This window comes from Eptesicus fuscus, chromosome 2 (assembly GCF_027574615.1).
Source record: "Eptesicus fuscus isolate TK198812 chromosome 2, DD_ASM_mEF_20220401, whole genome shotgun sequence".
Classification (NCBI taxonomy): domain Eukaryota; kingdom Metazoa; phylum Chordata; class Mammalia; order Chiroptera; family Vespertilionidae; genus Eptesicus; species Eptesicus fuscus.
Genome location: NC_072474.1, coordinates 88,180,711 through 88,195,518, shown reverse-complemented (window position 1 = coordinate 88,195,518; position 14,808 = coordinate 88,180,711). Strand labels below are relative to the sequence as shown.

At 41.2% G+C, this 14,808-nt stretch overlaps 1 protein-coding gene across 2 annotated transcripts in view; it reads left to right on the top strand.

Annotated features, from left to right (window-relative positions):
- GABRB1 (gamma-aminobutyric acid type A receptor subunit beta1) overlaps nucleotides 1–13,891 on the top strand; it is a 368,333-nt gene extending 354,442 nt beyond the window's left edge. Inside the window, exons 8-9 of one of the 2 annotated variants that reach the window (XM_008140278.3) lie at nucleotides 948–1,192; nucleotides 13,547–13,891. In XM_008140278.3, the coding sequence (XP_008138500.1) occupies nucleotides 948–1,192; nucleotides 13,547–13,891 (590 nt within the window). The remainder of the gene's footprint in view (nucleotides 1–947; nucleotides 1,193–13,546) is intronic. The other variant, XM_054723776.1, reaches the window with a different exon arrangement.
- The last annotated feature ends 917 nt before the right edge of the window (nucleotides 13,892–14,808 follow it).

Sequence of the window (14,808 nt, the reverse complement as noted above, 5' to 3'; positions counted from 1 at the left end):
GAGATTCCAACTTCTTTTGCACTTCTTATTTTTTCCAATTACCATTTCATCAATACCAAATACTTATTGTGCAGCCACACAAACATTATATAGTTAAGAATGCTATATTTAACAAAGTCGAAAATGTGTAATCTTCCCTTTAAGATCTCATAGCCTTAAACTTCTTTAACAAATCCAAATTGAATTTTTTAGGAAGTCTTTTCTTGGCTCCAAGGAACTAATTCATTCTAGGTTCTGGAATCAAGAAACTAGAAGTAATATTTGAAAATCCAAGGCAACAAGATTTTATTATATCTAAAAAATACATAAATCAAGTGCTTAATGAAAATCGTGAATTTCTTATGTGCTTCTTCTTTTAGTGTTGTCTCTATCAGTTTATTTTAAAATGTAATACTGACCTTGTGATCTAGGTGCATCACAGATTCATGGAATGAAGTAGGTTTCCTCAAACTGGTCACCAACTTTCAGCTTGGTAGTGGCTGCTGTGGGGATTAGTATCACAAAAACAGATTTAAAAGGGAGATAAGATGCTGAAAGAAGAAGAAAGATGTAACATATCATAGAATGAGGGGTAAAGGGAGATAAGATGCTGAAAGAAGAAGAAAGATGTAACATATCATAGAATGAGGGGTATTTGACATTAGTCAATACGCATATCAATGAGATTTTGATATGCCTTTCTATCCACTTGTCTTTTTTCTTGGTGCATTATTTTTAATGGTTTTTAACTCTCCATTGGTGCCACATCCCACTTTATGATTTGTTCGTGGACTATGCAGGGAGTCTGTAGTTTTGTATTTAAAATGTTTGCCCTTTCTGCCCAGTGGTTTATTGCATTACCACCATCATTCTCGGGCTTCAATAAGGGAATGGCATCTGTCCTCTCAATCTTAAAAAGGGCAACTTAACAAGTGCATTCAGCTAAGCTGTCTCTTTCCGTCTCATAGGAATCACCACGGTGCTGACAATGACAACCATCAGCACTCACCTCAGGGAGACCCTGCCAAAGATCCCGTATGTCAAAGCAATTGATATTTACCTGATGGGTTGCTTTGTGTTTGTGTTCCTGGCTCTGCTGGAATATGCTTTTGTAAATTACATCTTCTTCGGAAAAGGCCCCCGGAAAAAGGGAGCTGGCAAACAAAACCAGAGTGCCAATGATAAGAACAAACTGGAGATGAATAAAGTCCAGGTAATGTATTAAATATTTCTAAGCCTTGTCTGATTTAGATAGAGCGTTGGCCTACAGATTGAAGGGTCCTGGATTCAATTCTGGTCAAGGGCATGTACCTTGGTTGCAGGATCCATCCCCGCCTCGGTTGGTTGGGGTGTGTGTGGGAGGCAACCAATCCGTGTGTCTTTCTTTCTCCCTTCCACTCTCTCAAAAATTCAATGGAAAAACATCCTTGGGTGAGGATTAATATTCCTAACAATAATCTGAAATTCAGCAGCAGCATGGTGCTCAGGGCTCCCACAACAGAAAAAAAAAAACGTTAGTTTACCTTTAATAAGGCTCAAATACGCCTTCATTTTACATAGTTGAGAACTGAGGATGGAAGAAGTTAGGTTGATGTTTACATATATTAATATCACAGCTGGACCTAAAATTCAACCTCGAGTTCATTATTCTTTATTCTAAACGACATAGTTGTAAAATTATATGCAAAAGAATAATTCCAGGTCTACTTGATAAATAAATGAGAACTAAAGTGAATAAGCACTGTACTCTGGAAGTGGAAATGAGACAATAGAGCACAGTGGTCACAAACACAGACTGGAATCAAATTGCTTGTATTGGATCCCCAGCTCTGCCAGTCACTGGCTTTATAACTTCAGGCCAATCAACCTATGTAATAACTCCTTATCTAATGTCAGTTCTCAATGCCATCATCCATAAATGGAGAGGATTATGGCATACCTATATCACAGACTTGTTATAAGGACTATAAGGTGTTTTTTAAGTTCATTATTTAAAACAAATCCTGGAACATAGTAAGTACTCAGTAAGTATTAGCTATTATCATTATATACAAGATATTGTCACTCTTTTTCTTTTGCTGTTTATTGGTAAATCTTATGACTTATACTCCCAGTGGGTGGAATTAAATTAAAATTAATGCACTGTTTAGTCTTTTAAAACATCTCTGTAGTCTTGTCTTCTATGCCATTTGGAATCAGTTTAAAATTATGTACATTGAAATACTGTATTCACTACACATTGTTTTCAAGACGGCACACAGGCGACATCTCAAATATGCATTCATTTAACCAGTGTTTTGAGCGCTGCTCTGAATGAGACAAAGTTCCCTGCCCTCATGGAGTTTAGAGTCTAACGTGGGAAGACAGGCAATATACACACAAATCAGCATTAAGAGGATAATTTCAGGTACAGGGATGTGCTATGAAGAAAGTAAAAACAGTAATGGGGATGAGAATGGTTTGGTTCAGGTTGAGGCAACAGGGGACTTTAATCAAGTGACTAGGAAGTCATCTTTGAGGAATTATCACTTGATCTGAGAAATAAGAAGCAGCAACCATACCCTGTCCCATGTAGGCAAAGGAAATAAGACTGAGGCTCTGGGGCAGGAATTGCTAGATGTTGTAAAGTACTGAGAGAAAACCAATGTAGTAAGAGCACAGTAAGTGAGAGAGAAAATAGACTATGAAATGTGGCTGGAGAATCAGGCAGAAGACAGACTATGAGTCTTCAAGGTGTATCTTCATGCTCTTTCGTAGGATCTCAAATTTGGACAAACACTGTCAGATAATTAGAAAGTTATAAGCAAAGGAAACATGCAGACTCAGCCACATGGTCAAAATTCAAACCAATTCATTCAAGTAAATTTTTATTTTTGTGTGAAATACTAAACTGGATGCTAACAGAGAAGGAATAGGCATGATACTTGCCCTTGAGAATCCTCTAATCTTGCTTGGAAAGAAAAGTATACTCCTATGAGGTTATTGGGTTATAAAATGAGGCCGGATGGCATTTATTTTGAGGAATATATCTGAAAGGAAGAAGCTTCCCACTATCTGATTGCAGCCCTAGTAGCTTTAGAAGTATTTCAGCCGTAGTTTTCAAGGCTGCCTCTCTTCTATTCCCATCCCCAGCTCAGTTCCCTCATAACTCTATTAGCTAGTATTCTGCATAACTTGGAATGTGTGTTAACTGATACATCATAAAGAAATGCCTTACATAAAGTGGCATAGTAGAACTGGTAGGAAAATTCAGAAGATATGAACTGAGTAGACACTTAAAAGATAGGTAGAACTGTGAAGGTACAAAGGAGAAAATGCCCTTTCAATTGGCTAGGAAAGCAATGTTCTATAGAGAGTAATTAAATGGAAAGGTCAAACAAACTGAAATCTATTTATTTCAATAAAATAAAAAGATTATAAAACGAATTTTAACCAATTTTGTGGGGCATTTGCCATGATTCCAGACCAGGATATGAGAATTTAGATATTAGAATTTAGATAGAATTAGAATTTAGATTTAGATTTAGATTTAGATTTAGATTTATAAATTTAGATTTATAAAACGAATTTTAACCAATTTTGTGGGGCATTTGCCATGATTCCAGACCAGGATATGAGAATTTAGATATTAGAATTTAGATTTAGAATTTAGATAGAATAAGGTGCTAAGGAAAAAATAAAGGCAGGGGGAAAAAACTTAATATATCATATCATATCTAGATGTATAATATATATTGCTCTGAAGAGAACTTACTGACTGGCTAATAAGTAATTTAAATGTTCCCATCTAGCTAAGCCGGCTGGGTCAGTTGGTTGGAGCATCCTCCTATACATCAAAAAGGTTGTGGGTTCAATTCCTAGTCAGGGAACATTTCTAGGTTGCAGATTCGGTCCTTGGTCAGGGTATGTATGGGAGGCAAATAATTGATGTTTATTCTCATATCAATGTTTCTCTCTCTCTTTCTCTCACTCTCCCTCCCTCTCTCTCTCTCTTTCTCCCTCTCTAGTATAATATATATAATATAAAAATAATGAACTATTGATACATGCATCAACTTGGATAGCTCTCAAGGGGATTATGCTGAGTATAAGATTACATATTATATGGTTCTATTTATCTAACACTCCTGAAATAAAATTATAAAGATGGAGAACAGATTAGTGTTTGCCAGGAGTTACTGATGGGGAGAAACTGGGTAAAGGGTACATGGAACCTCTCTGCTATTTTTGAAACTTTACAGGAATCTACAATATTTTTTTAATGGTTAAAATAAAGACCAAATGAAAAGATTAATAAAATACATGAAGAGATGGTGAGTCTCCAGAGAAAAATAAAAGAAACTATAACAAAGAACCAATGAAAACTATATAATTGAAAAAGAATTAGATGGATTAGCACCAGATTTTATCAGCAGAAGAAAGAATTAGTAAAATTGAAGACAATATTGGCCTTATCTCAACTTTTCCAATGTATCAGTTCTTTCCATAAATGCTACTACCTCAAGGGATGCCTTAACTGACAACCTTCTGTTAGTTTACATTAGGTATCCTTATCATTCATCCTCATGGCTTCCTGTGCTCTTCCTCCATGGGACTTATCACAATTATCTATATAATAAAAGCCTAAGCTACCGTTACAGCGGAACAACCAGAATGACTGGTCGCTATAATGCACACTAACCACCAGGGGGGCAGACGCTCAACGCAGGAGCTTCCCCCTGATGGTCAGTGCACTCCCACAGCGGGAGCACCGCTCAACCAGAAGCCGGGCTCAGGCTCACGGTTGGCGAGCACAGCAGCGGTAGTGGGAGCCTCTCCTGCCTCCACAGCAGTGCTAAGGAGCAGCGAGTCAAGCGGTAAGGAGCAGCGAGCAGGCAGGTGGTAAGGAGTGAGAGCTCCCAGACCGTGAGAGGGCGCAGGCTGGGCTGAGGGACCACCCTGCCTCAGTGCACGAGTTTTGGGCACCCGACCTCTAGTGAGTATATATTTATCTGTGTAATTATCTTTTAATGCCAAACTCATTATTAGAGTACTAGAGGCCCAGTGCACAAAATTCATGAACAGGGCCGAAACCGGTTTGGCTCAGTGGATAGAGCGTTGGTCTGCGGACTGGAAGGTCCCGGGTTTGATTCCGGTCAAGGGCATGTACATTGGTTGCGGGCACATCCCCCCGTGGGGGGTGTGCAGGAGGCAGCTGGTCGATGTGTCTCTCTCATCGATGTTTCTAGCTCTCTATCCCTCTCCCTTCCTCTCTGTGAAAAATCAATAAAAAGAATATATTTTAAAAGAAAAATTCATGAACAGGGAGGGGAGGGTATCCCTCAGCCCGACCTGTGCCTTCTCACAATCCGGGACACCTCGGGTAGGGTCCCTAGGCCTGGTCAGCGATCAGGGTCTATCAGGGCTTTCCTTCCCCCAGCTGGTGGCAGCTGGCCCTGCCCCTGCCGCTTGCCATCTGTGTGGTGCTGCCCCCCCTTCCTGCCTCTGGTCGCCTCCCTCTGCAGGTGACAGGCGTGGGGTGCAATCACTTGGCTGGCCTCCGTTATGGGGCGATTGATCGTGGGGTCCCCAGATCAATTGCCGCTCAGAGGGAGGCCCCGCCCACCCAGCCAGGTCTCCGCGATCAATTGCCATGTGGAGGGAGGCCCTGCCCACCTGCCCCAGTACCGCCTTTTGGGTAGCCTGGACCTCCCTCTTTGGGGCAATCAATCACGGAGCCCCCCCCATTGATTGCCTGCAGAGGGTGGCCAGGGCCTCCCTCTGCAGGGTGATCCTGGGGCAATGGCAGCCCCTCCCCAGACCAAACGCATCGCACCCGCCTTAGCTGGCCTGGTGCCAGTGCGTGTCATAGCGTCATCGTCCAGAAGGTCATCTGGATGGTTGTTCTGCTGTTCAATCGTTCAGTAAATTTGCATATTACACTTTTGTTATTATAGATAAGCTTCCCAAGGGTAGGCACTTTATTATGTTTATTGTTCTTTCCTGGAACAGAGAAAATACCAAATAGTAACTGTTCAAGACGAGTTCTTAATATCACACAAGGTATTAAATAGTACATCATAATGTCTTATAAAATCCTTATACTAGTATAGTAAGAAAAAAAGACTATAGACCCCTTTAATTTCTGCCCTTTCTTACTGTTTCTATCGCTTTGATTTTTAACATTTCCTAAAGATGTTTTATATCAATCACTGCTATTCTTTTGGAATCACAGTGTCATATGACTTCAGATAGATATAATCTTTAAAGGAGTGTCGTGGCTCAGATTTTGTAACCTTCTTCACATTTGGATGGAATAATAACACAGTGTTTCCATCTCAGGCAACTTATAATCATCCCTGCAGCTGTTCAGTTTTTCCAGATCCCAACTTCCTTGTCCTCTTCTAAAACCAGGGGCTCAGACAGACAGTGTGCCCATAACAATATAAATGTATTACTTCATCTGTTCAGTGTATCATTTCCAGGAGTGAGGATAATAATGCAACCTGTATGGTATTTAAAAATGTTACCCCCTGGTTGAATTTTAAAAACCAGAAAACATTAGATTTTTCCTTTCATTTAATGGTTGGTTGGTACTTTTCTTTCCTTTTAGATACTTGTACACAGTTGAATTCAAATGACATATGTGCTGTGGTCCGAGAGAATTTTCATCTGAGGGCTCCCTAATATTTGCCGTGGTACCCCGGAGCATAGAGTGGCATTGATCATTTATTACACGTTACTTTTGATGGCCTTGGCTGGGCAGTCATGTCAAGGGGTAGCTGTACTGAAGCCTCAGAAGTGCTTGCTTTGTCTTGATTTATTTTGCCGCCAGCAGCACTGAAGCATCTTTTTATATGAGTACAGATGCTGAATCCAGACATTAGGAGAGTTTCAACCTCCAAGGTGATAACGGCTGTAGATTCATGAACCCCTCAGGCATCATTTGAAACTAGAGATGGTATTTAGAGTTTTGAAAGACACATTTCACAATACAATGAGACGGTGAGGAAGCCACTTCTGGTTCTGTGCCACTTTTATCCTAATCTGGAACATATATGGTTGTATCTACTGGCCATATTGCCTGCCCATTTGCCAACAGATCAGCCTAAGATTAAATGGTTGTTACATGGATGATCTTTGATCAGAGATAGATTCTAAATCATTTTAAGTCACGGAGGACATGGGTAGGATCTACCAAATGTGCATTTGCAACCCCAGAAGAAAAAACAAAACAAAACAGAATTTTCCCTTCAAATTAGTTATTGATACTGTAATCTGGACTCTTTTCTCCCATTTTTATTCTCTGTGGTGAGTCATCTACATTTTAGACACCTACACTTCTAGACAAATTTGTAAATGTAAATCAGCTTTGTATTATGACTAATTCCAAGGTACAAAGTTTATATGAAAGTAAACAGCTCTCTCCTTAAGTCTAGCTTGCAACAGCTGGATATCTATACCAGCCTTTGAGCCTAGGCCCAGGGCCCCACATCACTGCATCTCCCTCAAGCCAACTAGGACACTTCCCTCAGCCTTTGATGAAACTTTAACTATTCTGACTAGCATCTTGAATTGCAGATAAATCTGTGTTGACAGTTCATGATCTTTGGTCCTCAAATCCCTGCCCAAATCTGACTTGGTTCACTTTTTGTTTTTCAGCCTTTGCTGCTTAATCCTATCTAATTTTGACAGTCAAATGTTTTTAATAATTTCCAAGTCTACCTCTCTCTCTCGCTCCCCCTCTCCCTCTCAAACACACACACACACACACACACACACACACACACACACACACACACACCCATCTCAACTATCTCATCTGACTCTCTTTCTCATTTTCTATCTAGTGTCTATTGCTTATTTTCTTCTACACACAATTAGGATTATTTTGGTAAACAAGAAAGAAATCAAACTTCCTTAACTGGCTTAAGAAACAGAAAGGGAGAGGAGGAATTTTGAGCCAGTATAACTGATAGGTTCACATGTGGCTATATCCACACATTCAAACGGTGTCATTAGAAAGCACCTCTCTTCATCTCATAATCCTTCTTTCCTTTATATTGGCTTTATTTACAGTAGACTCTTCTCACATGGTCACCCCACAAAAGTACTTTCTTACATCAAATAATTACACTTAAAAAGTCCTAGCATAGAGTTATATTCGCAGGACAAAATTAATTCTTCTGACCAGGAAGATGAAAAACATGAAAGGCTCACGTTGACATGAGGGTCCCTGAAGCTCACCTCAATAACATGCACCAAAAGAATGTCAGGGCAATGTTTTCAGGAAGGTGGGATAGTATCAGGTAAGTCAAACCAATAGGCATTCACCACAATCTATCTCAAACTCTCTGCCTAGAGGAAAAGATCCAGACTCCTTAATGTGGGACTCAAGGTCCACCACGGTTTCATTCTGCTTTCTTCTTTTGCCTCATTCCTTCTCCCTCTCCCCTTCACCAACAGCATTTGGCTCCAGAATTAGAACATAGTTTTCCCAAATTGCCATGTTTTCACTCTGTGGAATTTTTGTTTTGGCTTGTTGCCCAGATTCACCTCTTGACTGATGTTTTCCCTCATGCCTCAGGCTGAGTTGGTGCTCCTTCTTCAGTTTTGCAGAAGTCCTGCGCCATTGAAACTCAAGAAGAGCTCAGAGAGATGGCTCCAAGTCTGAGTTTCAGAGTTCCATATTCTTCAGACATTTATCAGCCCCTCCTTTGGAGTATCTCAGGCTTGGTTCTGGAAGAGCAAGGGGAATATACAATGATGAACAGCAACAGCAACAAAAAAGCAGCTGTTCTCCTAGAACTTACATTTCACTTGAGGTCATCAACAAATGTGTAGATACATGATCTAATGGTAGATGATGATCATTGTGGTGAAGAAAATGATGGGAAGCTAGCCAGGTAACAACCTGGGCAAGAGCACTCCAGGAGAGAGGGAATAGCAGGTGAAAAATACCCCGAGGACTTAAGGCATCAAGGGGCAGCCAACACAGGACAATATGACTGGAGCAGAGAGTTCAGGGGGCAGAGTGGTAGGAAAGGAGGGCAGAGGTGCCTCTAGGAGCCAAATCACAGGGTGCTTTGTGGATTCAAATGGGAAATATGGGTTATAGTCTATGTCTTGGGAAGTAGCTAGAAGATCCAAATAGAGGAGACATGATCTCTATTGCATTTTAAAAGGATAACTCGTTTTCTAGAGAAAAGACTAGAGGGCTCACTCCTGGAAAGAGAAAGATCAATTATGCATCAAGAGTTGACAGTGGCGATAAGTGGTCAGAATCTACTTCTCCAAAATAGAGCCATTAGCATCTGCTAATACATTGAATGAGAGAAATGAGGGAAATAAAAAGATCCAGGATAAATGTGTCTACCTGAGCAATGTTCTGGAAAATGGGCAGTTGTTTCATTTTATCTTCATATTTTATCTTCTCTATTTCTTGAATAATATATACAGTGTTTAGGTTTATGTAAGTTTATGCTTAACCTTTTATTGCTTCTAGAAATATTAAAGTTCCCACTTCTGCCTGTCGTTGTCAAGACAAGTAAAGAGACATGTAAATCATCTCCAGCAAAGCCTCTGATTTCTTTTGCACCCCTCCCCCACAAAAAAAAAATTTTTTAGGAATTTGAGACCAAGGGATTGAGGGTGGGCACCCCTGGTAAGAAAATGAGTAACAGCAACAGCGTCAATGTGGTGCATTATAGGAGTGGGATGGGCAGATGGAAGCTGGGCTGTGTGGCTCTCTGTTCTCTGCAGGGGAAGCGGCCATTCCCCTGGACAGCTGCATTGTGTAGACTACAGGCTTCCGGAGGGCAGCTCAGCCTGTGGCCAGCATCACTTCACTCGGCTTCCTGCTCTGCACTTCAGACTCACTTAGTGAATATGAATCTAATTGAATCGGTTAGCGAGAAGGAAATGATTTTCTGTTTGCAAAGTAGATTGAGCCTGGAGGTATTTCTCAACGGGGCTTTAAAACTGCCACTGAAAACAAGATTATATTTTATTCCAATTACACTGAAATGAGTTCTGCTATGTTTATATATTTGAAATATCCGGAACAATTATATTCAGTGAGTGGCAACATTTTTCACAGCCTAAGGCACTGTTTAGGGGATATTGTTAGGCAGAGAGGAGAGGATGAGAGAGACAGAGAGTGAGAGGGTGGGAGAAAGGATAGACCCCAGCTAGAAAATGAATTGCATGTTTGCATAGGGTTTCCATTGAGGGATAAAACACAGCCATCAGATCAATGTTTTATGGATTTTAGACATTTAAAAATCACCCTTATGACGAGGGTGGGGGTAAGGGGGAGAGATCAACCAAAGGACCTGTATGCATGCATATAAGCCTAACCAATGGACACAGACACCAGGGGGGTGAGGGAATGAATGGAGGGGGGTAGTGGGGGGGGATAAGGACACATATGTAATACCTTAATCAATAAAAAAAAATTTTTTTTTTAATCACCCCTATGAATTTTGCCCTACCCTTTCTATCACTCAGGGTTCTCCAGAGAAAGGAAACCAACAGAAACAGAACAAACTTACACACAAAAAGAGATTTATTTTAAGGAATTGGCTTATGTGGTTGTGGAAAACACCAAGTCCAAAATCTATAAGGCAGGCTGGGAACTGGGGCAGGATGCTACGTTACAGTTATGAGGCAGACTTTCTTCTCGTTGCACAACTTCAGTTTTGCTTTTTTTTTTTCTCTGACCAGTTCTATTTAAGATGTTAAGGTTTCACATAGTTTTTATTTTACTATATTTTTATTGAAGTATAATCATCATACAACATTATATGAGTTTCAAGTGTATAAAATAATGATTCTATATTTGTATATATCATTAAATCATCACAAATCTAGTTAGCATCCATCACCAGACATATTTACTGAATATTTTTTCTTATGATAAGAACTTTTGTGATCTCTCATAGCAACTTTCAAATATGCAATACAGTATTAGTAACCATAGCTGCCATGCTGTGCATTTCATCCCCATGACTTATTCTATATAATAAAAGGCTAATATGCAAATTGACTGAACGGCGAAATGACCGGTCGCTATGACACACACTAACCACCAGGGGGCAGATGCTCAATGCAGGAGCTGCACCCTGGTGGGTCATTGCACTCCCACAGGGGAGCACTGCTCAGCCACAAGCTGGGCTCACAGCTGGTGAGCACAGCGGCAGTAGCAGGAACCTCTCCCACCTCCGCAGCAGCACTAAGGATGTCCAACTGCTGGCTTAGGCCCGCTCCCCACGGGGAGCAGGTGGGGAGTGGGCCTAACCTGTCAGTTAGACATCCCCCGAGAGCTCCCAGACTGCCAGAGGGTACAGGCCAGGCTGAGGGATCTCCCCTCCGAGTGTATGAATTTTGTGCACCGGGCCTCTAGTTTATTTATAACTGGAAGTCTATCTTTTGACTCCCTTCACCCATTTCATCCACCTCCCATCCCCCCACCTCTGGAAATTGCCAATCACTTCTCTTTATGTGAGCTTGGGTTGTTCTGTGTTCTTGGCTTTTTGTTTTTTGTGCAGTCATTTGGTATTTGGTATCTCTCTTTCTCTGTCTGACTTATTTCACTTAACATAATATCCTCAAGGTCCATCCATGCTGTAGTAAGTGGAAAGAGTTCATTCTTTTTTATGGCTGAATTATATATATACTAGAGGCCCAGTGTATGGATGTGTGCACATTGAAAGGAAATTAATTAGAAATATTTTAGAGGCCAAGGAGGGACCGTGGGAGATTGGCCAGCCGGGGAGGGACTGTGGGAGGGCTCCAGGGCATGTCCAGCCAATCTTGTCCAATCCTGATCAGCCAGACCCCAGCAGTAAGCTAACTTACTGGTCGAAGCGTCTGCCCCCTGGTGGTCAGTGCACATCATAGCGACTGGTCAAACAGTCAGACACTTAGCATATTAGGCTTTTATTATATAGGATAATTTATTTATTTATCCATCCATCCATGGACACAGGTTATTATAGTAAACTAGAGGCCTGATGCACAAAATTCACGCAAGGGGTTCTGAGGGCTGAGGCGGCAGCCCAGACTGCTGCCCCGGCCACTGCCCGGCCCTCGCAGCAGCAGTCCTGGCCGCCACCCTGGCCCTCACAGCAGCAGCCCCAGAAGGACGTCCAGTCTAATTAGCATATTGCACTTTTATTATTATAGATACTATTGAAATGAACATTGGGTACGGATACCTTTTTGAGTTAGTGTTTTCTTTTTCTTCAGCTAAATACCCATAAGTGAAATTGCTGGCTCATATGGTAGTTCTATTTTTAATTTTCTGAGGAACCTCCATACTGTTTCCCATGTGGTAATATTTTTCTCCCTCAGAATGTAAGTACCCACAGTTTAAGGATTTGCCTGTTTTGTTCACTACTCTCTTCCCAGGACCATGTGTCCTCAGAATTTAAAAACAATAGTTGTGGTTGATAAGCACTGCACTGCAGGAAGGAAGGAGAGGGTCCCCTACTCCATGTCTATGCAGTGAAATCCCAGGCTTTCCTGTATATGTGAGCCCCTCCAAGGTTTGCCTGTAGTCAGGAGGTCTCAAGGTTAGGTATCCATGGCTTTAGCCAGAGGAAATAATTATGGACTTGCACAAAGATTTAGCTTGAATATGTTCCTTGAAGGCTTGTTTACATGACACTACAAAAGTAAAACAAGCCTTGTCGTCTAACAATATATTAATTCAATTATAATTTATCCATATCAGCTATTAATAAATGATATCACAGGAATACTTATTAACATGGAAAGATTACCAGGTTATATTGCTGACAAAAGCGGGTTGCAAAGCAAAATACACCCAGAGAACCTGTGTGTGTAAATATATATGAACAGAAAAAAAAGAGTGGGAGGCTAGCAGGATGTTAAAAATAATGGACTCTGAAGTGATAAATGGATATTTACTTTTTATTTTTTGTTTCCTGTTTCTAGTTTTAAAAGTTTCTATGTGCCATCTTTGTAACAACAACAACAAAAATATGTGTGTATACATACATATAGACAAACAATATATGTATATATGGCTGTTCCCCAAAAATGTATACGCACACTTTGAATAATCGTAAAGGTAGTGTTTATTAAAATACATCTTATTTTAAAAATTTAGCTATCAGCTGTTAAAGTATGTATACATTTTTTGGGACACCCTGTATGTACCTCCATGGATTTAATAAGTGGTAGTTATTAACAACAAAAATATTATATAAATACAAGTATAAATATATAGTGTATGCATATATACATACATACACGTGTTTTGTGGGTAGAGATCAATGGATGGATGGATGGATGGATGGATGGATGGATGAAAATAATGTTAGATGGATAGATGACAGGTAGATGATGATAGATAGATGATAGATAGATAGATAGATAGATAGATAGATAGATAGATAGACAGACAGATAGACAGACAGACAGGCAGATAGTCTCCAGATCCAGGAGGCACGCCGAGCAAGATGCCTAGTGGACCGTGTTAAATGAACCCCATGTGGTGTCGGTTAATGAAAACAGGCTAACATCCCAGCAGTTGTGCCTGAGCGTGTTCTTTCTCCGCCAGGTCGACACCCACGGCAACATTATCCTCAGCACCCTGGAAATCAGGAACGAGACGAGCGGCTCGGAAGTGCTCACGGGCATGAGCGACCCCAACACCACCATGTACTCTTACGACAGCGCCAGCATCCACTACCGCAAGCCCCGGGCCACCCGCGAGGCCTACGGGCACCCGCTGGACCGCCACGGCGCGCACGGCAAGGGGCGCATCCGCAGGCGCGCCTCGCAGCTCAAAGTCAAGATCCCCGACTTGACTGATGTGAATTCCATAGACAAGTGGTCCCGAATGTTTTTCCCCATCACCTTTTCCCTTTTCAACGTCGTGTATTGGCTTTACTATGTACACTAAGGTCTGTCCTAAGGGTTCGGAAACGACTGCTTTCCTCTTTTGAGTTTTCACCCCACAGGTCCCCAGCAGCGAGACTGCTGTGGTTTTGAGGTAAGAGATTCAGCCATCTAATTGGTTTTAGGTCTTGCATATCAATTTTATTACTGCACCATGTTTACTTCAACAAAGGAAAACAACAACACTATTTTTTTCCAGGCTACTGTGGTCCAGGTTATCAGCTCTTTGGAGCTCGGTAATTGCCATGTTTACAAACACACACGAAGAGAGAAGTTAGGTAAGGCAGCTCTTGAGCAGTCCTTCCTAGTTGCCCTGATTTTATCCTTTTTAAAATAAGAATGAAAAGAGGGCCTAGTTCTCTGTGCAAGCTGCTTCCTGGTAAACTGTAACAGTCTCATACTGCCAAAAACAACAACACAATTTCCAGGATCTCAGAAGAAAAAAACACAAAGCCATTGACCAGTTACAGATTTCCAGGAAGGGAACCAAGAGGAGCCTGGAAGAGAAAGACTCCTCCCACCCCTAATTCTCACGTAGCAGCGTTCTCAGCTCCGTGGAAGAGGAGGGAGGATTGGCCAGCACTGGTGGAGGTCATGCAAACCCAATCTTGCCAGTTTCACCTCACCATTGAGCCGGACATTCTGAAAAAATGCTTCTTTCTCAGACTTCCAGGCTGATTTAAGATTTAACATTAGAATCCAACCTGGTAACCATTGAGAACATTTTTTCCTTTCTTCTTGAGAATGAGGAGTTTGGGGGTTAATGACTTTTTTTTTTTTTTTTAACTATTTCAAATGAACAGCCCTGAACTCATTCATTAGCCTGGAATCACTTGACGCTGACATGAAGCCATGCCATCACATTTCCCTGGTTCCTGCTCCAGAGAGAGTGAGAGGAAGGGGGATGGGAGAAGAGGGCTT